The 26,286-nt window shown below is 36.7% G+C and overlaps 1 protein-coding gene across 2 annotated transcripts in view; it reads left to right on the top strand.

The window, feature by feature from the left end:
- The window catches only part of mafb (MAF bZIP transcription factor b), a 110,444-nt gene that overhangs the window by 5,552 nt on the left and 78,606 nt on the right, over positions 1-26,286 (top strand). Inside the window, exons 2-3 of one of the 2 annotated variants that reach the window (XM_062992801.1) lie at positions 5,802-5,869; positions 9,344-9,815. In XM_062992801.1, coding sequence (XP_062848871.1) covers positions 5,802-5,829 — 28 coding nt within the window. In that variant the 3' untranslated portion in view covers positions 5,830-5,869; positions 9,344-9,815. Of the gene's footprint in view, positions 1-5,801; positions 5,870-9,343; positions 9,816-26,286 lie in introns of those variants that run through there. The other variant, XM_062992802.1, reaches the window with a different exon arrangement.

The following is a 26,286-nucleotide window of genomic DNA, read 5'->3' as shown; positions in this document are numbered from 1 at the left end:
ATATGTAGTACTGTTTAACTACAGGAATATTGTGTCCTAGAATGGTGGCAGGCACATGCTCATGCTAGGGAATGCTACTTGACCTTTTGTCTCAGACCAAGCTTTGTATGTGGCTTTGTGATGTCATTTTTTAGTCTGATGACATCATTTATTTACAGTATAATTACATAGACTTGAAATTTATTGAGCACATGATAAAGAACTATAAACTATAATTTCACAAATATTATAAATACTAATATATATATATATATATATATATATATATATATATATATATATATATATATATATATATATTCTTTACAATCTTTTATTCTATTATTTTTTGTAACACGCTCACATATTGCAGAATGCATACTGTTTTCTTGTTAATTTAATTACAAATAAAATATCGACACCATATGTGACCTGATTACTGGTCTAAGCAGCTGTTATTAAGTTAATTAATTAAGTACTGATAAAACAGTTGCCCTTCATCACTATATTGGTCTTCTTCATAAAAGGCCAACAATGAGAACTCACACTCAAGCTCATGCATATTGGCATTTAAATCATCCACATGCATTATGGTAAAGGATATAATTTGTAATCATATCAACAGGGGTCTGCACTGGAATCAATGCTTGGAAAATGTTTTCTCTCTCACTTTCTCTCTCACTCTCTCTGTCATTGACTGCAATTAATTTGAAACTAATTATTCATTATATACACTAAGAAAAGATAATACAGAATGTATTGGAAAGAAACATATTTATTAACCTTTTAACTGTATTTAATTTGACTGTAGACTATTTAATTGTATTTAGTATACTATAACTGTATACATAATTTCCATCCTCACAATTATATACAGTTAAACGTTTAGTCTCACATGTATGTATGCATGTTTAGTTTATTTTTAACTATACAGGACATTTGCACTGTGTAGTTTTCTCAGACATAGGAGTAAACACTTACATTCAGGTGAATGGAAAGCAAGAAAACAATCTCTGTAGCCAGCAGTCTAACCTCATCTGCATCTTCACCACTAAACATTTCCATTTAAAGTGATTTAACGGGAAAGAGTTTATGTCTCCACTGCGGTGTGTCCATCATTCACCAACATGCCTGCTTCTGCTCTCGACCCAGCTCACGCTTTGAGTTATAGGGCATTTATTTGAAAAGCTAATAATTTAACTCTTTTCCCCTCCCAGCATAGGGCCTGTTGCAGTATTTAAAAGATGTCATGTTTATATCCTGGATATGTGTTTCAGCCAGGACTACGATTGCTTGAGGGGGTAAAGAGAACTGCAGTTTATTGACTCTGTGTATAATATTAAATTGTAGTAGGGTTGTGGTATACTGGTGAGAATACAAAAACATTGAAACTACAGCATAATTAAATGAACTGTTGAGTTAAATTATTATGTTTGCTTTCATGATGCCTTCATATAGAAACAAGGGTTTGTAAGAGTAGAATATAACAGACATGACAAATTTGTTGCCGGCGTTCTGGGTACCAGGGTTCAAATCTCATCTCTGGTCACTGTCTATAAGGAGTTTGATAAGGTACACTTAAGTTCATGTGGTTTTCACTGGGTTTTATTCCAAGGTTAACTATTCTAAATACTCTTAGTTGGCTCCTAAACCACCACAGCCTCAATTTGGATTAAATAGTCATAAAAAATGAGTTAATAACGTGCACAGTCTCTCAAAATTTTTATTATTTATATAGCATTATTAAGCAACTTGCTGCACAGTGAAAGTATAGATAATATAACAGAGAATAAAACATGAAATAAAGTGTAAAATGAAAGTTGAAAATAGCAATACAATACAAATGATAAATATAAAACAGTGAACAACAATATAACCAACAACTACTAGTACGGACCAACAGAAAAGCTACTGTTGCTCAAATTGTGAATGTGTTAAACCTCCAGTGCATCAAACTTCTGTCTATATGGCTGTATAGTCACAGGCTAGTCAAAGTGCCTGTCAATCACTGAAGGCACCTACAGTAAGCACACTGGCATTGAAACTAGACATTAGAACAATTGACAAAGGTCGACTGGTCAAGTAAACAGAACACTGTTTTCTCCAAGATCATGTGGATGGCTGGGTACATTTACATTGTGTATTGACAGAAGAGATGCAATAAAGGATGCTTCACCTCCAGTAGTTGAAGGACCTGCTATTAGTGTCCTGGTACTAGATACCAGAGGACTCCTTCAGGCAACCATGTCTTGGCAGGTCAGGGCTGTTTGTATTGCCAGTCCTATATACTGTATGTATTGGCTCATGTCTGTAAATATTTTATTTTATTAGGATTTTAATGTTTACACACTTTGATTACACTCATGACAGGACAGGTAGTTACTGGTTACACAAGATTCATCAGTTCACAAGTTTAATGTCAAACACAGAGAAACATTTGTATCTCCAATTCACCTCACTTGCATGTCTTTGGACTGTGGGAGGAAACTGGAGCTCCCGGAGGAAACCCCCGCAGACTCAGGAAGAACATGCAAACTCTACACAGAAAGGATCTGGACCACTCCACTTTTGAATCAAACCCACAACCTTCTTGCTGTGAGGTCACAGTGCTACTCACCGAGCCACTGTGCCACCCCTATGTCTGTAAATAAGACTAGCTTAACAATATGGGCAGTTGTAGCCTAGCGGTTAAGGACTAGACTGGACTAGTAATCAAAAGGTTGCTGGTTCAAGCCCCACCACTCCCAGGCTGTCACTGTTTGGCCCTTGAGCAAGGCCCTTAACCCTCAATTGCTTAGACAGTATGCTGTCACATTACTGTAAGTCGCTCTGGATAAAAGAGACTGCTAAATGCCAAAAATGTATATGTAAATGTATTGCTGCTGGAACACAGGAGACATTAATGCATTTCTTAAGCGTTTAAAATGTGACAGTTTAAAAGCCGTCACACAAGAAGAAATCACTGATCAAAAATTAGCCACTTAAAGCCATAAGCCAATCATGACCATTTTAAGGTCTATACAGTGGGGCCAAAAAGTATTTAGTCAGCCACTGATTGTGCAGGTTCTCCTACTTAGAAAGATGAGAGACGTCTGTAAAAAAAATCCAGGAAATCACATTGTAGGATTTTTAAAGAATTTATTTGTAAATTATGGTGGAAAATAAGTATTTGGTCAATAACAAAAGTTCAACTCAATACTTTGTAACATAACCTTTGTTGGCAATGACAGAGGTCAAACGTTTCCTGTAAGTCTTCACCAGGTTTGCACACACTGTATCTGGTATTTTGGCCCATTCCTCCATGCAGATCTTCTCTAGAGCAGTGATGTTTTGGGGCTGTCGCTGGGCAACACGGACTCCACGAATTTTCTATGGGGTTGAGGTCTGGAGACTGGCTAGGCCACTCCAGGACCTTGAAATGCTTTTTACGGAGCCACTCCTTCGTTGCCCGAGCGGTGTGTTTGGGTTCATTGTCATGCTGGAAGACCCAGCCACGTTCCATTTTCAATGCTCTCACTGATGGAAGGAGGTTTTGGCTTAAAATCTCACGATACATGGCCCCGTTCATTCTTCCCTTAACACGGATCAGTCGTCCTGTCCCCTTTGCAGAAAAACAGCCCCAAAGCATGATGTTTCCACCCTCATGCTTCACAGTAGGTATGGTGTGCAACTCAGCATTCTTCTTCCTCCAAACACGACGAGTTGAGTTTTTACCAAAAAGTTCCATTTTGGTTTCATCTAACCACATGATATTCTTCCAATCCTCTTCTGGATCATCCATATGCTCTCTGGCAAACTTCAGTCGGGCCTGGACATGTACTGGCTTAAGCAGGGGGACACGCCTGGCACTGCAGGATTTGAGTCCCTCTCGGCGTAGTGTGTATACTGATGGTAGTCTTTGTTACTTTGGTCCCAGCTCTCTGCAGGTCATTCATCAGGTCCCTCCGTGTAGTTCTGGGATTTTTGCTCACCGTTCTCATGATCATTTTGACCCCACGGGATCGAGGGAGATTATCAATGGTCTTGTATGTCTTCCATTTTCTTACAATTGCTCCCACAGTTGATTTATTCACACCAACCTGCTTGCCTATTGTAGATTCACTCTTCCCAGCCTGGTGCAGGTCTACAGTTTTCTTCCTGGTGTCCTTCGTCAGCTCTTTGGTCTTGGCCATGGTTGACTGTTTGAGGCTGTGGACAGGTGTCTTTTATACAGATAACGATGTCAAACAGGTGCCATTAATACAGGTAACGAGTGGAGGACAGAAGAGCTTCTTAAAGAAGAAGTTACAGGTCTGTGAGAGCCAGAAATCTTGCCTGTTTGTTATTGACCAAATACTTATTTTCCACCATAATTTACAAATAAATTCTTTAAAAATCCTACAATGTGATTTCCTGGATTTTTTTTCTCATTTTGTCTCTCATAGTTGAAGTGTACCTATGATGAAAATTACAGACCTCTCTCATCTTTCTAAGTAGGAGAACCTGCACAATCAGTGGCTGACTAAATACTTTTTGGCCCCACTGTAAATACATCAAAAAAAGCTTGGTTTAAAGAAACTCCTCTGGCCTCCACAAAGCCCTGACCTCAACCACTGCTTTGGAATAAATTGGAACAGCAGTTTAGGCTTTCTTGATCAACATCAGTGCCCAGTTATCCTTTAAAGTCTTGTGAGAATAAGTCAGTTCTTTATAAAAGACTGAGAATATCTTTGTGTATGGTTGTTGACATATTTGTGCTTCAACACTTGGCCCTGTGCCCAGTATGTTATACCTAAATTTTGTTGTAGATATCAATGTGATTTACTGACAAGCATCTTAGCTGCATGCTCATACTCTCTCTTTCCATCTCTCTATTTTTCCTCCATCTTCTCCTTGGCTTGCCAAAGAGACATTGATCTCTCATCAGAGCAAGGTGACCCCGCAGTACAACACATCCCAAGTCTTGCTTTTCTTCTCTCCATCCCTCTGCCTGTCTCCGTTTACTTTCCTTTGGTAGTGACGGGAATGTTCTGACCCATGCAAGTGATGTCACATCCGGCGGCACAGAGCAGAACAGTTAGAAAAATATAGAATCCTGGAATGTCTCACAGACTCTCTTGTATAGATAGCTGAGGCACCAGGCTAAAACAAATGCACCCGTGTTTTATGCCTATTTGTTGCATAACATCTGTTTTTGACTGCATAAAAAAGTAACCCTGAGCAAATTCGACAGGTCATACTGTACAGGACTGTGGCACGAATGTTTGGCAAGAGCAGTTGGTTCTGTACAACAAACATGACACAATGAGGCAAAGACAAACAGCAGAAATTTGTCATTACGATCTACATTCAGAAAGGTCTCTGCATGAGCAGAGCCAGTCACTGAAATATTGGATCAGACTTCATCCTAAATTAAAATGAATTATGAGATGTTATTATATTAAATAATATGCACAAATTCTATTTGGTCATTACAGAATGCAGATCTTTAGGTCAATTTACCCCATCCATACAGAGCACACAAAGTCTGAGGTTATTGCCAATATACTAGCACTGAAGAATAGTAGAGCTGACATACGATGTCAATAGTGTGGTCACGATACATTATGTTTTGTTATGTAGTAGGTCTAATAAAAAAAAAAAAAAACAGTTGAAACTGTAAATAGATGTGTGTAGTTTATAAGCAGGGGAGTATTTAAAATTGATTGTATGAATCAAAAGGTCACCATGAGGTTTATATATTCAATTCAAAATTTAATTTACCCCAATATAATACTTAATTAAATGTTTTATTTAAGCTTGTTACATTTCCTTATTCATGTTTTTTTCTCTCACTATGATAGGACTTCAAGAAAATTTCTGCACCTGTGATATTCCATGTAATTTCTGCTTTTTGCCCCTGCTGTCTGAGGTAAGAACAAAAACTTTTCTCTAAATATATCAATCTTCATCTATTTTATGTAGTTTCTTCATTTTAATCTTATTATAGTCCTGACATGTCTTAGCAGGTGTCATACCACATTTTTTGTAGACCAATTGGTGAAGCTTTTTAGTATATTTTGTAACATTTGACGTACATAAGATAACTGTAAGACACATTTGTAATGAGAACGACCTTAAACAAATAGACAGTTTTTTATACAAATATTTTTATTAATCAGCAAATATTTAAATCTGAAACATCTATTTTATACTGCAGATGTTTTAGTATATTTTTTTAATTGAGTCATGCATTAATAAAACACTTTGGCAATTACTCTTCAAGTCTTTGCATCAAGTTTGCTCTGAGCTGAGAGGCTAGCCAGATGGTTCAGCCAATCTTGATTAATGACTGAATGTGATTTATAGTGAAACAAATATTTTGAACTCTGGTTAAAGCTCTGCATTAAAAGCAGTGGTTGTTGCTTGGTATTTTCTACTGTGTCATGGTCTGTTAATTGGTACATTTAAATAATCCGCAATCCTAAGTTACTCTACACTTAAATCTGTTATCAATGAGTATTTTCATTTAACTTATTTAAACAAACCAGAGATGTCTGGTGGTGGAGTGGCACTGACAAAACAGTTAGTGCTGCAAAGCTTCAGGGACCTGGGTTTCATCTCTAGTTACTGTCTGTGAAAAGTTGTCGACATCACCTCTGTGTCGGTGTTGATGCTAAAAGGTTTCCTACAACCTCCTAACAACATGCTGATGGGCTGTTAGGCTTTGATGTCCTTTTCAGGGTATTTTTCCACCCAGTTATTCTGTGAAAGGCCATTTCAGTTCTTATAAGGATACATGTTTAATTGTCTTCTCCTATTGTGTGTTGCGAAATAAATGAGTGGCTGAAGCGTTGGTAGATTTTTATATTTTCTGTGTGATGTGGATTGAGCATTCTGTTAGAACCTGAATCATGTAGAGGACAGAGGTATCTTGGCAATTTATGCAAGAAAACTAAGGTCATTGTTGACTTGTGTTGGGGATGATTAATAGATTCTGCTGGTGTTATGTATTTTTAATCAATATGACTGTGTAAAAAAGGTTTTGTTTATGTGCAAGTAAAAAAAAAAATCCTTTTTACACTAGGCCTACAAACTTGCTGTGTCTGTGTCAGTGGAGTCAGCGGGAAAAACAAGCGTATATTCTGAGAAAGTGAGGCATAGTTACTAGTCTGCATCTATTTAATTGTATAAAACCATGCCTGTATGTTGCAACCCATTTGCAGATTTCTTATGTCAAACAAAATCTCTTATGTCTCTTAGGTCAAACAGATTGTTAAGTTAAAGCACTTTCTTTGTGTCTGTGCTTTTTTTAATTATGTTATAATGATGTAACATGTATTCTGTTTTTCTCTATAATACTCTCTTGAACACATTAAGTGCATCAGAATAATATTATTTTAGGCATTTTTGCAGTCCGGAGTCCTAAGATATTAGATCATATGACATATGACATTTTTTGACATAAAATGTGACATAAAAAGAAGAGTGTAAGATGCCTTTTTGTTTGGTTGTTTAAAACATTTTACATCATAACACTTAAACATATGTGTGTGTAACTACGAATGTCCTGATCAAATTCAGATTGTCTATACTGGAGCTGTTTCAGCCTGAAATACTGGACTATATGAGACATCTTTCATGTTGTCATGGTTTTTAGATTCATTTACATGAATATGCAGAATGACCACTGCCTTACAATTACACAAATTACATAAATTACTTTAAGAGTCAGTTGAGTTACATTAAACTATATTTTTAGTGTGGATCTATCATATATTAAATTTAATGACTGCCTCTTAGAATTGTGGTTATGCAAAACATCACAATTTAAAATCTATCAGAATAATAGTCAAATAAATAAAAATGTATAGTTAAAGTTAAAGTTATAAATATATTAATTCTGACACATTCAAATAAATCTTTCTATATTTATAAAAATTGTGCTATTATAAATCTTACAATAATAATAATAATAATAATAATCATAATAATAATAATAACAATAATAATAATAATCATAATAATAATCATAATTATTATTATTATTATTAGTAGTAGTAGTAGTGGTATTTTATCATTATTTTATCATTATTTTATTATTATTATTATTATTATTATTATTAATAATAATAATAATAATAACAATGATAATTAAAGTTTTATTACTGTTGGAAACAAAATAACATATAAGCTGAATTTTAGTGTTCCAAAAATATGTCAGAAATGTAAGAAATGTAATCAAACATCTTGCCTGTTAAAATAATGAGGGTGTAAAACCACTAGTTTAACTTCATAGTTTAGTTATGAATAAAAACACCCTAATCCACCCATCAAAAAATAATAAGGTACTGTCTCACTGTAGGTGGAAATTAAGCAAGCCTGTATTAATACACAAATGAGGGGGGTTTATATTGTTTTAGGAGCAAATCAAATGACAGTGTGGGACAGCAGGCTGTCTGGGTGTTACAGGAACATGGTTTACTGTTTGCGAGGATTTTAGGCATGCTGCATGTCTGGAGATTTCAGTTTTTTCCCATCTTCCAAAAATACATGTAGTCTGTTGGCTTCTCTAAAATAGCCTGAGTTAAACAAATGAGTGAATAAATGGGGAAGTGTGATTCCCTGTAACGGATGGGGGCCGTGTTTAGGATTCATTACTGATTTGCACTCAGTGCTTCTGGGTGACACTCACCATATCTTAGAGATTTTGAGCTTTATGAGCTAATGTCCAATTAAATTAGTTTAAATGCCATCTGTGTGAGATTGTTGTGCATACCTATAAGAAAGCCAAAAATTGTGTGTGTGTGTGTGTGTGTTCTGCACATACCCTGGGTGTGTGAGAAGTGGATGAAAATGATAGGTCTGTACTGAGCATGCTGAGCTCATTCTCCTGCATAGAGCAGCACTTTTTCCTCCTGGAACTCAGGACAATATGCTGAGGTCACCCACAGAGGAGCGGATGAATCTGATTCTCCCCCTCTCTATTTGAAACGAGAGAACACACAGTCATTCTCGGTGTATCCGTCCTGCCAAGCGGCACCTGCTGCGATTCTGAGTTTGTGTGTGTGTGTATGTGTGTGTTGGAGCTGTGAACCGTAACTGAAGACAAGCACAAGCATTGCTATATTTAGCGGCGCACTCCTCAAGACACTCTTCCCTCACCATACGACTACAAATATAACTCAGGTTGTACATCATGGCCTTTTCTTCGTCAGCCTGTGGCTCAGTTTAGCCCAGCATAAACACTGTTAATTAATACAACAGTATATGTAGGCCCTGTTATAAGCTTGAGGGCCCTTTTGTATGGCTTAGCCAACATATTAATTTTCTTTTCTATGTAATTAAAATAAAATATAAATATTGGGCTATTTTGTAATGACAGAAATTTTTTTTGTTTTGCTAGATCTTGCCAGAACTTGATCAAGGCACTCAGGTGGCATAGCGGTAAAACACACCTGCCTACCAGTGCTGTGATCTTGAGCTATCAAGTTCAATCTCAGCTCTGTTATCACCCGGCTGGGCACCTACACAGTCGCCCGCACGTGATCTTGTGCTCTGTGAGACCAGTCGCTGGCAGGTGAAAAGAAGCAATTGCCAACTAAGCACATGCTGGAGGGGGTATGTGACTGCCTCGGCTCTCCTCGATAGGGGTGATACAGTTTGTATTAAATGAGTCCCTCTAGTTAAAACCCTGTTGTCTCTAAATGTTGACTGAGGAACACGTCTTATAGAGAAATATTTCATTAAATTAAGGTCTGTGATCAAGGTCAATAGGTCCACTTACAGTGTAATGCATTCCAAAAATATAAAATGAAGTTCAAATGTTTATTTTGAATAATATAGCTATTGATTAAAGAACTGCTTAGTCCTGAAAACCATTGCAGCACCTTAACTCTTGTTGCTCTTTATTTACCAGCATTGCTTTTCCACTATCATCCATGTTCACTCTTACAGCTGGGACCTGTTAGCATTATGTCTTGTATTTAATTACACCAGCTTAATATCATATATTACAGAGATGTCAACTTAGCTAATAACAAAGCCTTTATTAGCATTTAGAGAAGGGGTTATCACAGTCCAGAGAATAATCAGATAGTAAGCAATAGAACCAATAATGAAAAAGTACTTAAAAAGAAAAGTTAAAGATGAACACTAATTAATTTGAGGATATAAGAATGTAAGCATGCATTCTGACCTAGTGCTTTTTCTCATTTAACACATTATGAATCTTATAATGATTTGTTATTACAAACAACTTTTCCAGAAAAGTTAGGACATTGTGTAAAAATGCAGTAAAAAAAGAATCTGTGATTTGTTAATTCCCTTGAATCTTTATTCAGCTGACAAACATGAAAAGATTTCTATGTCTTTACTGGTCAACTTTATTGTAATTTGTAATTATAAACACATGCAACAGTGTAAATAATAATGAGTTTCACCATCTACCTTACATAATATTGTGAAAAGATTCAGGGCAAGAACGGAAGCCACTATTGAATGTAGCCTATTTTTTTATTGAATGGAACAGTGGTAGCCTTTGAGCTATCAACTGAAAGGTTGTGAGTTCGAATCCCAGCTCTGCCATGCAGCCACTGTTGGGCCCTTAAAGGGCTTTTAACGCTTTTTGTTCCAGGGGTGCCATACAGTGGCTGATCCTGCACTCTGACCCCAGCTTTCAAGCAAGCTGGGATATGTAAAGAAAGAATTTCGTTGTACTGTAAACCTGTATTTGTATAAATGACAAAAAAATGCATTCTATTCTATGTAGTGAGAAACTACTGTATGTTACTGTGATAAATATAGCGACACAGGCTCAGGAGTACTTTAGAAAACTGTTGTCATTTAACACAGACTGACGCTGCATTCAGAAATACCTGAAACTCTATTACACAAATAGAAAACCAGACAAAAATTCTATGCAGAAATGCCTTCGCGTTCTCTGGTCCCAAGCTCATCTTAGGTGGACTGAAATAAAGTGGAAACTTGTTCTGTGGTCAAATGAAAAGGCAATGAGGACGCAAGTTTGAGATGTCAGCTCTGGTATGCTTGTGTGTTCTATGGCAGCGCCACCCGAGCGCATCATGTTTTTATTTTTTAAGGTGCAGAAGTTAAACTGTGCTTGGATGTATAATATTAAGAAACTGTTTAATCCAGCAATCCATCTCAGGCTCATAAACAATGCTGTTTCATTTAAGAAATAGCTAACTCAAGGGTACTAGAATGTACTAGCTGTGTTAAGAAAAAAACCCACCACACATCCTCAATCGACTGCATGCTTGCACAGTACCCCAGTGTGGAGGTACAATAAGTAGCCTTGCACTCTCTGCCACTCCACCATCAAGGATAAATGTGTCTGCGATGAGAGCAGCATTCATATTGCTGTCTCTGCTGTCCCTTCTTGCCTTCCACTCTGGCTTTGCCTGACACTCTCACTTTTATTCTAGCGCTCGCAAAATCCAAAGCTGGAAATTTAATGGCACATATTTTCCAGGCAGGCCTGGAGGAACAGTGTGCCTCTTCCCCCCTTGTTAGCTTGATAAATAACTTCTCTGGCCAGAAAGTGCTGAATTTTAGGTTTCTATGTCTATTTTCTGCCGGCTGACATTAATTTTGCATGCTCTGCAAGAACTAACTAACAAATAAATAAATAAATAAATAAGGGAATGAGAGGACTGAGATGCTTGGTGCTGGCCCATTATGTGGAGTTCCTGCATGCCCCATTTGTTGGCAGATGGGCATTTTATTTTTTAAGCATATTTGGTTTGTCAGAGTTAGTTTTGGCATTTCTTTTTATGCTTTGTAATAAGGTTTATTTTCAGCCTGATACATTTATACACTTATACAAACCACACACACACACACACACACACACACACACTCACACACACACACACACACACACACACACACACACACACACACACACACACACACACACAAACTAGAATAAAATGCACATTTACAGAGACATGAAAACCTTTACATACGTACATGTTAATACGTGTTTGGCTCTTGCTATTTAGTATGTACTTAAATTAGGGGATGACTGTATTGAGTCATTTATATGGTCATAATATACGCTTCATTTGTGAGGTTCACCTGTATTGTTGGTATATTTACTGGCAATTTTATGCTACAACTTATTGAATTAATAATGCTATTTGGCACCTTTTTACTTAAATCCACTATCATTAAACATTAATCGTAATATAAACATTATCAGTTTAACCATTATATAATTGTCATCACAGCTTATAAGCCTGTCACAATTGTAGTGACAATTTCTGGCTCTTGTAACATAATGTTAGAACACCTGACATCAAGTGTATTAGCCGGTTATGACGGCATGTTACTTCTAGCACAGCAGCTTTATGACATGCATCGTTGTGTGTTCATTCACTAGGAGACAATGTTCACTGCCTGAAACTGCTTGCATTACTTTGCAACACTTTGATGTCTTTAGATATTTGTGTTGATTTCATTTACAATTCACATTTGCTCATTCTAAAAAACTCTTTACTCTTGAATAAATGGTATTCTTTGATGCTTTGTTAGCACAAACTTAGCTATTAATCAAGTATACAGTCCTTTTGACATTCAGCACTTTATTGTGTTGTAGATTTGATTTTTAAATGGATATAATGGCAATTTTCTTCCCATCAATTAACACTTAATTACCAATAAAAATGATGTAAAAATAATAGAAATTCATAAACTGAAATCTCTTATTCCTAAAGATATTTGGTTTCTTTGCTGTCACACTTAATTGTGGCTAGGTGTGCCATGTTTGCTTTATTTATCTTATTATTTGAGATTGTATATAGTTTAGAAAAGCACACAACTGGGGCCCAAAATTACTCTACAGGGGCCCAAAAGTTGCACTGCATTGTCAGAGCAAAAACCAAGCTATGACGACCAAAGAACTGTGGATCTTTGTGATCAAATTGTAGCAGAACATACATTTGTTTTAGCATCATGTTTTACACACTTTGGTTACATTTATGACAGAGCAGGTAATCACTGGTTACACAAGATTCATCAGTTCAAGTTTTAATTTCAAACACAGTCATGGACAATTTTGCATCTCCAATTCACCTCACTTGCATTTCTTTAGACTCCAGGATCTAAAACAAAAGCTTAATTTTAAGTGTTTCCAGGACCACAGTGGTTTTTATCATTTTGAAATAAAAGAAGCTCTGCATAACCTTAAACCTTCCAAGAGTTGGCTGTCTGGTCAAATTTTACATTTATGCAAGAATCAGGGAGGTAAAAAAAATCCAGTGGTCACGCAAAATCAGACATGGGAGAACCTGTTGGATAGACAGCCATCTCTGCAGCACTCCATAAATCAGGCCTTTACTGCAGGCTGGCAAGGCGGAAGACTTGACTAATATTATCCCTATGGTGAAATGTCAGTATCATGGTATGTAAGTGAATCTCAGAGACAGGGACAAGGAGACTGGTAGGAATTGAGGGTTGGAACATTGCAGCCAAATACAGGAGATCTTAGCACACACAAACTCTGGGTGACAGGTGACCACTGACAGTTTGCAACCTGACATTGATCGAAAGCATACAGCCAAAACAATACTGGAGGGCAGGTCCCTGAATGTCCTTCAGTTATCCAGCTAAAGTTTGATAAATTGTAAATTGAGCAGTTTAAATATCCATTTAAAATCAAATTTACTACACAGTAAGATCAAGGAATCTGAACACATCAATTCTAAATCACGCATGTAGCTGTTAGGAGCCAAAACTGCAAAGTTGCAAATGAAAATGCTAAATTGCAAACACAAAGCATATGGCAACTGTACATATATTTACAATAAAATATCAAACAAACAAAAACTCAGGGATTAAACAAGATTTGTACTATTATACATTGACAATACATGTCAAGGGACTATATGCTGTATGATTATGCAATTAGAAGCATGCGCTTTAATGCATTTTTATGCAGTTTAATAAAATTCTTAACTATTAATGTAAATATGAGTTTAAGAATAAAAGTGCAGTTAATTTGTCCTGGGTATAGAATGTTAAACTAGTTTGGACATTTCTGTCCTGTAAAAGTATACAGGAGGAAGAACTGCTGTCCTGTAAATTTATTTATTTACATTTTCAGCAATTGGCAGATGCATTTATTCAAAGCGTCTTACAGTACCGTTACAGTATACTGTCTAAGCAATTGAGTGTTAAGGGCCTTGCTCAAGAACCCAACAGTGGCAACCTGGCAGTGGTGGGGTTTGAACCAGCAACCTTTTGGTTACTAGTTCAGTACCTTAACCACTAGGCTACAACTACCCTTTATTTATTAGTATTATTTATCTATTTACACACTTACCCAAGACTCTTGTGGTTATGTAAATTTTCTATTTTATTGTTTCACATTTTTTTTCTGGTTCCTACTTATGTGCACCCAAAATAACAGTCAGGAACTTCATCAGCTGTGTTATAAGAAGGGAAGCAAATGACCTATTATAGTGTCTAATACGACAGAAATGTTTTATGGTCTGGATGGAACAAGTCCATATTCAGACCATAAAATATCCCAACAGTTTGGATGTTATTTGCCTACAAATGCTCACTGTTTTAAATTACCTGTTTTTTTTCCTTAAACAAACACAGTGTCTCTTTCTATTGCATACACTCAAGTGCCCTAATAATAAGAACTGTAAACAGGACTGAAGCAGTTGACTGTTTGTAATAACTGACATATAAAACCCTATTATTTATTAACACACCTCAATGTCACTGAAAACATTTTATAATGAGCAGAGTACACAATATTAACAGCACGAATAAAATTAAGTATAAATAATGAATAATAATAATAAAAAATTATTATTAAATAATAATACAGTATAACAATAATACATAAAAATTACTTACATTAAATTTAAAGTCATATTTCTGTCAATTAGCTTAATTTCATTGTTATTTAACTACTGTTTATTTATGAAAAAAGTATATTTATTTGACAGCAATTTATTTATTGTAAAACAGTTTACACATTTAAATTAAGCAAAGTTACATTTTACACAAGGGCAGCACGGTGGTTCAGTGGGTAGCACTGTCTCCTCACAGCAAGAAGGTCCTGGGTTCCATCCCCAGGTGGGGCGGTCCGGGTCCTTTCTGTGTGGAGTTTTCCTCCCACAGTGCAAAGACATGCAAGTGAGGTGAATTGGAGATACAAAATTGTCCATGACTGTGTTTGACATTAAACTTGTGAACTGATGAATCTTGTGTAAATAGTAACTAACGTTTCTGTTCTTGAATGTAACCAAAGTGTGTAAAACATGACGTTCAAGGGAAGCAAATGACCTATTATAGTGTCTAATATGACAGAAATGTTTTATGGTCTGGATGGAACAAGTCCATATTCAGACCATAAAATATCCCAACAGTTTGGATGTTATTTGCCTACAAATGCTCACTGTTTTAAATTACCTGTTTTTTTTTTCCTTAAACAAACACAGTGTCTTGTGTAAATAGTAACTAACGTTTCTGTTCCTGAATGTAACCAAAGTGTGTAAAACATGACGTTCAAATACTAATAAATAATAAATAATAAATAAATAAAATAAACACTTTGCACAAGACATAAATATTGTATAGATACTGTATTTATAAAAATGTAATAAAGGTCATTTATAAATAATTTATTTAAATATTACTAATCAACATTTCAAATGTTGTGGAGTTGTTAGCAATAGTTTTACCACTGGGAGGACACAATATTAAAATTGTAATTGATTTAAAACTAAACTGCGATTTGTAGGACTTGAATTCCTTCTATAAGCCACCTTCAATATGAATGAGCATTTTTATTAGGAACACACTAAAAATAAGCTGAAGTATAAAAGATATTACACAATTATACAATATCTGTTCTTTTTGTGCATTTTTAACTGTGCACTCCACTTTGCCTATATTGCTTTCTACTAAAAAGGCAAAATTTGCATTGGATTAGAGCATGGTTACTCAGCAATGGCTATTCATCTTAAATGCCTGATTAAATTTTCATGAGAAAAAGAAGAGTGATAAGGAGAGCAGCGGGGCTTGTGAACACTTTTAAAAGCTTTTTAAAAGCATTTTAAAGCATTTACAGGTCTTTAAAAAGCTTGATGCCCCCCCAGTATTGCAGCCGTGTATGAACACATTACCAGTGTAAAAAACGTATTGCTGTTAGACAATAGAATCTGCTGTTTATTTTACTATGAAACAGGTTGGTGAAATAAGTCAATGTTCTACAACAGTCTTTGAAGTTCTTTTGTTAGTTTATTGTAGGTGTTCTTAAATATGGCAAAATTTGCTGAGCTAAAGATATATAAACATCATCGTGCAGATAAAATAGAGAAAAAAATCCAGATATTTTAAGTCCTTTTAATTGCTAGATGGAATTTCCATTGATCAGACTTGTTTATCCATTGGAGATTAAAGCCCACTGGGAAATTTGGAAGCCAAGTCAACACTTTGGACTCTTTGTCAAGGTCCTCCAACATTCCTGAACAATTTTGCAGTGTGGTCTGGCTCTTAATCCTTCTGAAAGAAAGGAATACTGTTGCCATGAAGAAGCGTCCAGGGTCTGCAACAATGTTTAGGTATGTGGCTCATGTCACAGTAACGTTCACATGAATGCCATAATCCAAGTGACGCACATGTTTTGTGCTGTCCAGATGATGTAAAACAAAATGTGATGCTCACATGCCCCTTGTAGGTAGTATTAGCAGGGGTCAACATGGCCATCCTGACCGGTCAATAGCAATGCAGCCCCATAGGCAGTAAGCTGCAATGCACTCTGTGTTCTGATTCCTTTATATCATAACATTAACTTTTACTTTCTTTCAGTACAGTAGCAGCCTTTGTTCCCTATGCATATATGCTACTATATTTAGACTACAAGTAGCTGATACTTATATTTACACCTGTACAGTGTAAAAATAGTACAGTCTTTAAAAAAACCCCACAAAAATTCCAAAAACTTATGCATGCTTTAAAAGCTACCCTGAAGTGGAGTGAGAGCCGGGAGTTTGAAGGACCCATCAACTCTCATTCAGATGGATACAAAAGCTTAATTTGTATTGTGTGTATAGGGGGCTATCCTGAGACTTCAGAAGCAGCAGTTTTCAAGAGAAAGCACTTCTCTCTGATATCTGTGTCCTTGATCAGGCGCAGCAAAGAGGAGGAGAGAAGGAAGGGAAAGAACAGATTTGGCTTTGCTTTGTGAACAGCTCTGAAGTGGTGATAATAAAGCTGGGATGGCAGCAGTGTGTGAGCTGAAGAGTTTGGTATGGAACTGAAAACAGTACACACTCACTCAGTGGGAGAAAGCAGTGGGGTGGAGGGCTACTTGCTCTTGATGCGTCGGTAGCAATCAATAGAGGCCAGCAAAGGCTTTTCTCTTATCACAGTATTGAATTGTGGATCTCTGTCCTGCCTCTATACCTCACAGTCCAGTACTTCTCCGTTATACACAAGTCAGATGGAAAACAACCTTTAAAACTGGCTATATCAAATAAATGTTTGATCCCTGGCCATATTTGTATCTAGTATACTATGCACATGTCAAAGTTTAGCATTACTGATCATTTTTTTATCGTAATCTAAGCCATACAGCCATTTATCTACTCTAGATCTGTGAATCTGGTCTTGTGGTCAATGTTCTTCCTAAAGCGATTGTTATTTTTGTAGGTAGATGGTTATTAACCCAGATTGTACCATGTTTTAATGTGAAACTGCATTGGACTACTTGAAGATAAACCTCTATTCCCACTGGACAGCTTACTGCTGCTATGCTACCTACTATATACAGATATACTGACCCACCAGTTGAGAAACGGTTAAAACAACATATTTAATACAGTTTTGTTGTTTTTATTTTTGCTCTCACTTGTTGTATTCTATAAATATATATGAATATATAATTCTATAATATATATATAAATATATTCAATAAGCTTTGTTATCAATAATAAGACTATTGTTACTGCATGTTTACTTGATTTAATATGAATTTACCTCATATTGCTTCACCTCTACCGATACAACCCTCCACTGCTGAATGGGGAGCTTTGCAACTAACACGCCCCCTCCAACACACAGTATCGACTGCATCTTTTCACCCGCACGAGAGGAGTTAATATGTGGATCGGCTTTGTGCACGGAGAGCCACACCTTGATCCTCATTATCTCTCGACTCTGTGCAGATGCCATCAATCAGCAGAGGTCATAATTGCATCAGTTATGAGGAGCCCGGTCTGACTTTTACCACCCCCTCGTAGTTCATGTAGGGGTCCAGCCCAGCCAGATGGCAGAGCTGAGATTTGATATGATGTATTCGAAATCCCAGTTCTGGTGTGCTAGTGTATTAAACGGCTGCACCACCTGAGTGCCCTGAATTTACCTTATTTAATATGAAAAAAGTGATTACTTATTCACTTTTTCTTATTTGATTGTTTGGTTATTGCTTAGCAAAGGCATGGGGGCAGAAATACTGGGTCTGAAATGAGAATGTAGGTAGAATGTAGGTATTTTGGAGATGTTATATCTAGGTTACGTCAGCTTTTCCTCATGTTCTGCACTGCGTGCCATTTTTGAAAAGTCTACACATATTAGGTGCCACCTCAAAACAACCATCAAAAGATTGTCTTTATTAAACTGACCAAAATGTCACTTGGGAAAAAATGTTGCTGATCCTGAATGTAGGTCTATAGAAAAACAGCATATTGCAAACATATTGGATTTTGTAGGCTATTGTTGGACCACTAGGTATACCCAACAACACATACTCCGCCCCCATGATTAAATGTCTATTTTTAAATTTGCACATTTAAATGCGTAGATTTTTTTTCTGTAGCGGGTTAGTACATCTCAGTCAGGGAGGCTAAAGAAATGAAGAAGTTTTATTCCCCTGGGTCCACTCAGTAGTGCTCATCCTGCACAATCTTATAACCCACTCCTGTTATACATCTTTCAATGTCTATATAGTGGAACATCAAGAACTAGTAGTAGTACACTGTGAGTTTGTCTTTCCGTTCACCCTCCTTCCTGGAAGTTTCTCTATTTTGCTATCTTGCACCATGTTTTGTCTTCACTGTTGAAGGACACAGACGTTTGACCTCACACAGACAAGCCCCGATGGCACGCGCTGCCCTTTTAACCTCTGGAAAATCCAATAGTAAAGAGAAGGTTGACATAACCTGGCAACCTCAGCAGCCAGACAGTCTCAAACCATAGAAGAGTCCAGACAAGACAGACATAGCAAGAGCAGGACAGATGCATTGATGGGGGAAGGCTGCATGTATTTGCCAATGAGGTGTGAGAAAAGAAATTTGAGTGCAAGTAGATGCGCAGTACGAGACAAGGTGACTTGAAAAAGGGCGAGTAAGTCAGGAAGACAGAAGGAGGAGGATGGGGTGGAGGTGGGCGAGCGTGTGTGCGGACAGCCAGTGGTTCTGCAGCAATTAGGATCATTTTAAATTAATATGAGGATTCAGTGGTATGCTTATCTGCCGAGTGGGAGCACTTTCGCATCAATCACATGCAGCACACTTGGTCGTACATAATCAAGACTGCCAAGTGCGCTCTGCTTTTTTCCGGTGCCGCGCTACGATAATTATACAGTTCCGTGAAGAGGAGGGGGATACAGCCAGTTAAAGATATTGACATGTCTTAGTGTATACAGCTCTGTGTTGTAGCTTTAGGGGAAAAGACTTCTAACCTCAAGTGCTACCCACTCGAAAATGTCAAACATCGGAACGATAAACGTTTGCTTTTGGTTTTCTTTACACCCTCACAGACACACACACACACACCTTTTCCATTACGCTCATCACTTTCTGTGGAACACATATAAAACAAAGGCTGAACCAGGGCAAGTTTACCACATGCTTGATGACCTCTATTTTCTTTAAGTACCACAGTGGTGAGGACATGTTGTTATCAGAGGCAAGATGAGAGGTGGAGGTTAATTTATCTAGCACAACTTTGGTCATTAAAAGTTTAAAAAATCAAGGTCAATATTAAAATAATGAAATAAGAATGAAGTTAACAATTTAATTTTAACAATTTTTAATTTTTTTTAAAAGAAAAGGGGTGGTGCTAAAATGAAGTGTAATTGTTTAAGGATTTTGAATATCTCATGTGAACCAAATTATCAATATATAACTGCAATTTCAATACATTATTAAAATTAAATTAAATATCAAATCTATCACTAGTCTGCATTTAAAAATGGCCTTCTGAAAGTTTAATTTGTCAGTTGGGGGCTGCATAATGCTGCTTCACCATGTGCAGTTGTGATTTTCAGTGATACTAGCTGACTAGTCCATAAAGGCGGGTAGAACTGTCACCTCACAGCAAGAAGGTCCTGGGTTCGATCCCCAGGTGGGGCGGTCCGGGTCCTTTCTGTGTGGAGTTTGCATGTTCTCCCCGTGTCTGCGTGGGGGAGCTCCGGTTTCCTCCCACAGTCCAAAAACATGCAAGTGAGGTAAATTGGAGATACAAAATTGTCCTTGACTGTGTTCGATATAACCTTGTGAACTGATGAATCTTGTGTAATGTAACTACCATTTCTGTCATGGATGTAACATGACAGTAAAATACAAACAAACAAACAAACAAACTAGTCCATAATGATCTAAAATGTTAACTGTGCTTGTACATTTACGACATTAACAGCAATAAGCTGACATTTTATCACTTTAAGCGACTTCCAGCTGTGACAGATTGGTGGTGGTGAGACTGAACCATCAACCTTCTTATCAGAAGTGTGGTAACTTAACCAAATAAAAAAGAACAGCATTTATGTCTGAAATGGTTTCACATTAAAATATATTCTTTAGCTGGTAGCCAGTGTCATAATCTGAGTATTATTTTTATTTCCCTGAGTAATAAATACATGGATAATTGTGTTCAGGTCTTGTGCAGACAACCTGTCAACATGCTCTGGTCATATGATGTGCATTTTTGTTGAAACTCATTTATTATTAATTATGTAATGTAAACATGACTTATTCTCCAGTAAGTACTTTAAGTACCTCTGGTTACTGTCAAGCCAGTGTTCGATGCACCCACGTTTTCTCTATGTACTCAGGATTTCCGGTGACCTTCTAGAACATAGCATGGTAGGTGAATTGGCAACTAATTGTCTAGAAATAGTGTGAAGTTAGTGTGATGCAATGAAGGATTCAATTTGTATATTAAATTAAAAATTATTTTTTGTATGATTACCCCAGGACTCTTTTGTTGACTATAAAGGTAAAAAAAATTCTGAAAATTAAAAAAAAACAAATAGGGATTAATATTTTATTATTTACTTTTTGCCCTTGGTCACTTTCTATACATAGGTTTACATTTTCCCAAAGTTCTCTTAGCCTTCATCCAGATGTACCTTTTTCCACCCATCTCCTAAAGCATGCAAAAGGTGCAGTGACAAATCTAAATTGGGCAAAGTAGGCCCAGCAATAAAAGTGCCCTATTCAACATGTATTCCTGCCTTATGCTTAGTATTTACTGGTGGAGGAGGTCCCACTGTGATCCCAACCATACACAGGGTGAATACATTAATGTGTGTGTGTTTAAAACTGATGTTTATATGTTTAAAAAAAATATTATATGCAGTGTTTAATAATATTAATATTAAAGATACAAAAATACAATTCAAATCCATTTTAATAAAAACTGTTAAAATTTTTAGAACTTGTTTCTAATTGGTCAGGAATTTTTTTAATTATTTTATATTATTTAACAATATATGCTCCATTAAATAATTGCCAGATTTAACTTTATTTATATCACGTTTCTCTTTTTGTCAGGCTGAATTATGAATGGAGGAAGTCCTTGAGAACACAATGCGCCAGTGTGTGTTTGTGTGTAACCCTAGGCATATCAAAGGCAGTCAGTGGTGAACAGAATAGTGTTGGGCCAGTGTGTGTTATCCCAGTCCCCCTGGTGGGATATGTAGACGCTCTGATGTAGCCTCGGCTCACACGTCGTGTTTAGTGCTGGAATCTTTCTTCGATAAAAGAGGCTTTTTTTAATGTGTCAACACTCCAGTTTCAACATTTAACTGCATTTTCATTCCTTTCTCTCTACAACATGAATCTCTCTCATTATGATGCCAATTTGTGGTTTTAAGTGGATTTGGTGGTTAAGAGAATGAGAGAGAGAGAGAAAGAAAGAGAAAGAGAGAATGAGATGAGAGCATATGTATCTAGCCACAAAGGAATAGTTCAGTGTGTGAGCTTGAGGAAGGCAGGTGTGTTCCTCTCAGTGCGTCCAAATTTAATCAGACTGCGGAACATGTTAAATTTGTCTGTATAATAATCTCTGCAACTCAGCTGGGACAAAATTAGTCATAGAATCCATGGAAACTATAAAAAAAAACATATGTTGGTAAAATTTCTGCAAACATGATTGCTTTATTTCTCTCTCATTTATAGAGAAAAAAGTACAGTACTAAGCAAATGTTTAAAATTAACCATAAATAATAGTTCTAAAAGATAAAATATGTCAAATTAGTGCATTAACTATGCCGTCACTAGAATTCTGATACTAAATCAAAGCCCTGACCTAACTCAAAACCCATTAAACACATTTGGATGAATTTGTAACTATTACGTTCTTGTTTGAAAGAGAATAATAATTTTTTTTCAACCCAAAAATCTTATACTATTGTTGTGTGTGTGTGTGTGTGTGTATAGGTATGTGTATTTCAACACGTGTGTAAGGGGTTAAATTAACTTACAGTTAGTGTTTGAGGGTTACTTGGAAAAGGGATAGGTGTGTGTGTGTGTGTGTGTGTAGGTATGTGTATTTCAACACTTTTGTGTACGGGGTTAAATAAACTTACGAATAGTGTTTGGGGGTTACTTAGTAAAGGAATAGGTGTGTGTGTTTGTGTGTGTGTTTGTTATGTAATTGGGACATGTTCCATCCTCCCTTTTTTATGCTCACCTCTGTTACTTTTACCGTGCAAGCATGTGTGTGTGTGTGTGTGTGTGTGTGTGTGTGTGTGTGTGTGTGTTTAGCTATGTGTATTTTAATATTTGTGTGTAAGGGGTTAAATAAACTTACGGTTAGTGTTTGGGGGTTACTTGTTAAAGGGGATAGGTGTGTGTGTGTGTTATATAATTGGGACATGGTGCCATGTCGTCCCTTTCTCATGCTTACCTTTTTACTATTACCATGCAAGCATGTACAGTATGTGTGTGTATAGGTATGTGTATTGGTATCTAAGGACTTAATTTATGTACAGATTTTTTGGAAGGGTTGTGTGTGTGTGTGATGCATAATCGGGACATGGTACCATGTCCTCCCTTTTCATGCTCACCTCTATTACTGTTACCGTGCATGCATGCATGCATATGTGTGTGTGTGTGTGTGTAAAAGTGGTTCACCACACTGATTTGGCACACAGCATAAACCTGCAGTGCTTGCCCCGTAAAGTATTGCTGTAGAGTCTCTCTCTCTCTCTCTCTCTCTCTCTCTCTCTCTCTCTCTCTCTCTCTCTCTCTCTCTCTCTCTCTCTGTCTCTTTTTTAAATTCAAGTGTAGCTTTATTGGAATGGTAAATATTGACATTTGTATTTTACCATAGTTCAGTTACAGGTTAAAATCAGTTAACAGATTAAAAAATAATAATTACTGAAATAAAACAGTTGCATGTGCAAACCTTAAAATATGATAGTTTAGTCACATTATGAATTTTCTCTGTCTCTTCACTCTCAGCCTACCTCCTTCTGCCTCTTGTATTTTTAATTGCTTGATTTCTTGAATTGTTTAATGATATTATGCACTGGAGAGGGAGAAATATGCAAATCCCTTCCAATGTTTTATTGAGGAACACTGTTTTAAAACATTTTGATAATTTTTTAATGTATTTGTTGACAAACTGGAGATCCTCTGCCCTTTATTGTTTCTCAAAGTATCAGCCTTTTGTGGATGCTGCTTTTGTTCCAAATCAAGATAACAGTCACCTGTTGGCATCATCAGTTTAAAATCACATCATTATTTAGTTTTATTTCCTCATTAGCCTTAAATTGTCCCTGTCCCAACTTTTTTGGAATGTGCTGCAGGCCTGAAATGCAGGAATGGATGTATATTAAAGTAAAATGAAGTTGACCAGACAAAACATGACATATCTTGGGTTTATGCTGTCGGTTTATACATACAATAACATAAAAGTCAAAGTAAATGTAAGCGGGTATAGTGGGCATAATTGGCAGTGCCTGCAGCAGACGAGCGCGAGCAGCAATATACCCAAATCGACTGCAATCAAGGATCCCACAGCAGAGGAAGACAAATTGACTACGCTAAATTGGGAGTAATTGGGAATATTCCATACTGTCCCATCTTTTTCTAATTTGGGGCTGGGTTGTACATAACAGGATACAGTGATTTTCATTTTCCCTTTCTTGTAATAAGCAGTGTATACATATGCTGTCTTTTCTGACCTCCACGATTTCCGTGTGTAGTCCTACTTCATTGGATAGATCATAATTCATTATGTTGTACTTACAGGTTTGCCTTGGTGTTTTGGCTTGGTCTCACTCTCTCTTTTAATCTCTCATGCTTTTCCATATTCTCACTTTTTCTCCTTCTCTCAGTCGCTCTCTTTAGCTCTCTCTCTCACTGCAGCTTCACCACTGTAATTATGTGCGTGTTCTGTGTTGTTTGTACACATGACTAACAGTGTGAAATTAATTGCACAGAACAGAAACAAAATTGTTTGTGTCACCTCACTGACGTCTGTTAAAAGTCTAAAGAATGAGAGTGCAATCTTGTGTAATGAGTGGAATGAAAAATAGAAAATGTAAACACATCAGTAGTTTAGGGCCATTTTTATGGGATAGACATCACTTATAAATCTTACTGTTACTGATACTAAGGCCATACATAACAAGACAGGAGCAAATGCAGCAATTATTTGTTGGTTGTCTTTTTTAAATTCATTTCCACTACCTGCTTTATCCTGGTCAGATTTGCAGTGGGCCTGGCACAATTCCATAATCCATGGTCAATTTCAAGAAGCAAATTCCTTACATAGCAATGAAAAGAGCATGTAAAACTCCTCATAGACTGAGGATTTATGCCAACGATTGACCCCAAGTACCCATGTTGCTGTGTCCATTCTTTTATTCAAACAGCAAAGTACAAATACACAAACACTAAGCACTTAAGGTATTCATGTGTTATTCTTTGGCAAAACACCTCATACATCTGGTATAGGTACAAGCATAGGTAGTAAATAGGAAGTCTGCTGAGGTTTAAAAATAGTCCTGCATACATACAAGCTGAAGGTGGCAGATTTTGCTTAGCACAGCCAGATTTCTACCCTGCCAAAACCGGCCATGATTTTAGGTATATTGGATGCTTCATGTTGTATTGGAAGGTGGCACGGTGGCGCAGTGTATAGGGCCTGGGGTCGATTCCTTGGCTGGGCGGCCAGAGTCCTTTCTGAGTGGAGTCTGCGTGTTCTGCAACCCTGACCTTGTCCAGGGCCGTGCCTTCTTGTCCAGCATTAGTGCCTTACCTTACATTTGGGAAAAAACAGAGACACTCCATAATCTTGTAAAAAGATTTATTTATTTATATGTTTTTATGGGATGTCTAAAAAGCTTATAGTCAGATGTACATATACAGTATTAGTGTGATAGTACAGTACATATATACATATGAACTGTGTTATTATATGGAATAAAATGTCAAAATAATTTTAAATGACTTGCATTGTACTCTACACATGTAAATGTATTAATAACAAATACATGCATTCTATTCTATTTATTATAATATTTTAAAAGGCTACATCAATTTGTTTCCATAAATGAGGCCAAACTCTCAGCTGGAATACCACTGCTCTAACATAGCCATCTAAACAATCCTTCTCAATGCATCCTGGTATCTATTGCTACTTTGTAGCTACATTCTGGGGAAAAAGAGGCTATAAGTGGCCATAAGTGAGCATTTAGGCTGTCATTATGTATTTTTCACAAGCAACAAGAGGCTTGATCACTGTCTAAAATCTCCCTCATGCTGTGACCCAGCAGACAGTTTTAGTACATCTTTCTCTACTTAGAGTGTACAGCTGAGGCACAGAGCACAACACACTCTAATGCTTTAAATATAACCTACAGATGTCCCAGACTGCAGTTAATTAGAGCTCTAGCAACAGATTCAATTAATTCCCTTCATTTTCCTAATTTTACCCTCGAGGTTATATACTGTATATTATAGCTTTGATTTGTCTAAGTGTGTAAGTGTGTTTCTCTTTTAAAGCTGTAGCCTAGCAGCCAGTCTGCTTTTTTTTTGGGCAAGATGAGTGGTGGTAAAAACCCCTGGC

Source organism: Trichomycterus rosablanca, chromosome 1, assembly GCF_030014385.1.
Source record: "Trichomycterus rosablanca isolate fTriRos1 chromosome 1, fTriRos1.hap1, whole genome shotgun sequence".
NCBI classification, from domain to species: Eukaryota; Metazoa; Chordata; class Actinopteri; order Siluriformes; family Trichomycteridae; genus Trichomycterus; species Trichomycterus rosablanca.
This window is presented reverse-complemented; position numbering and strand designations above follow the sequence as displayed.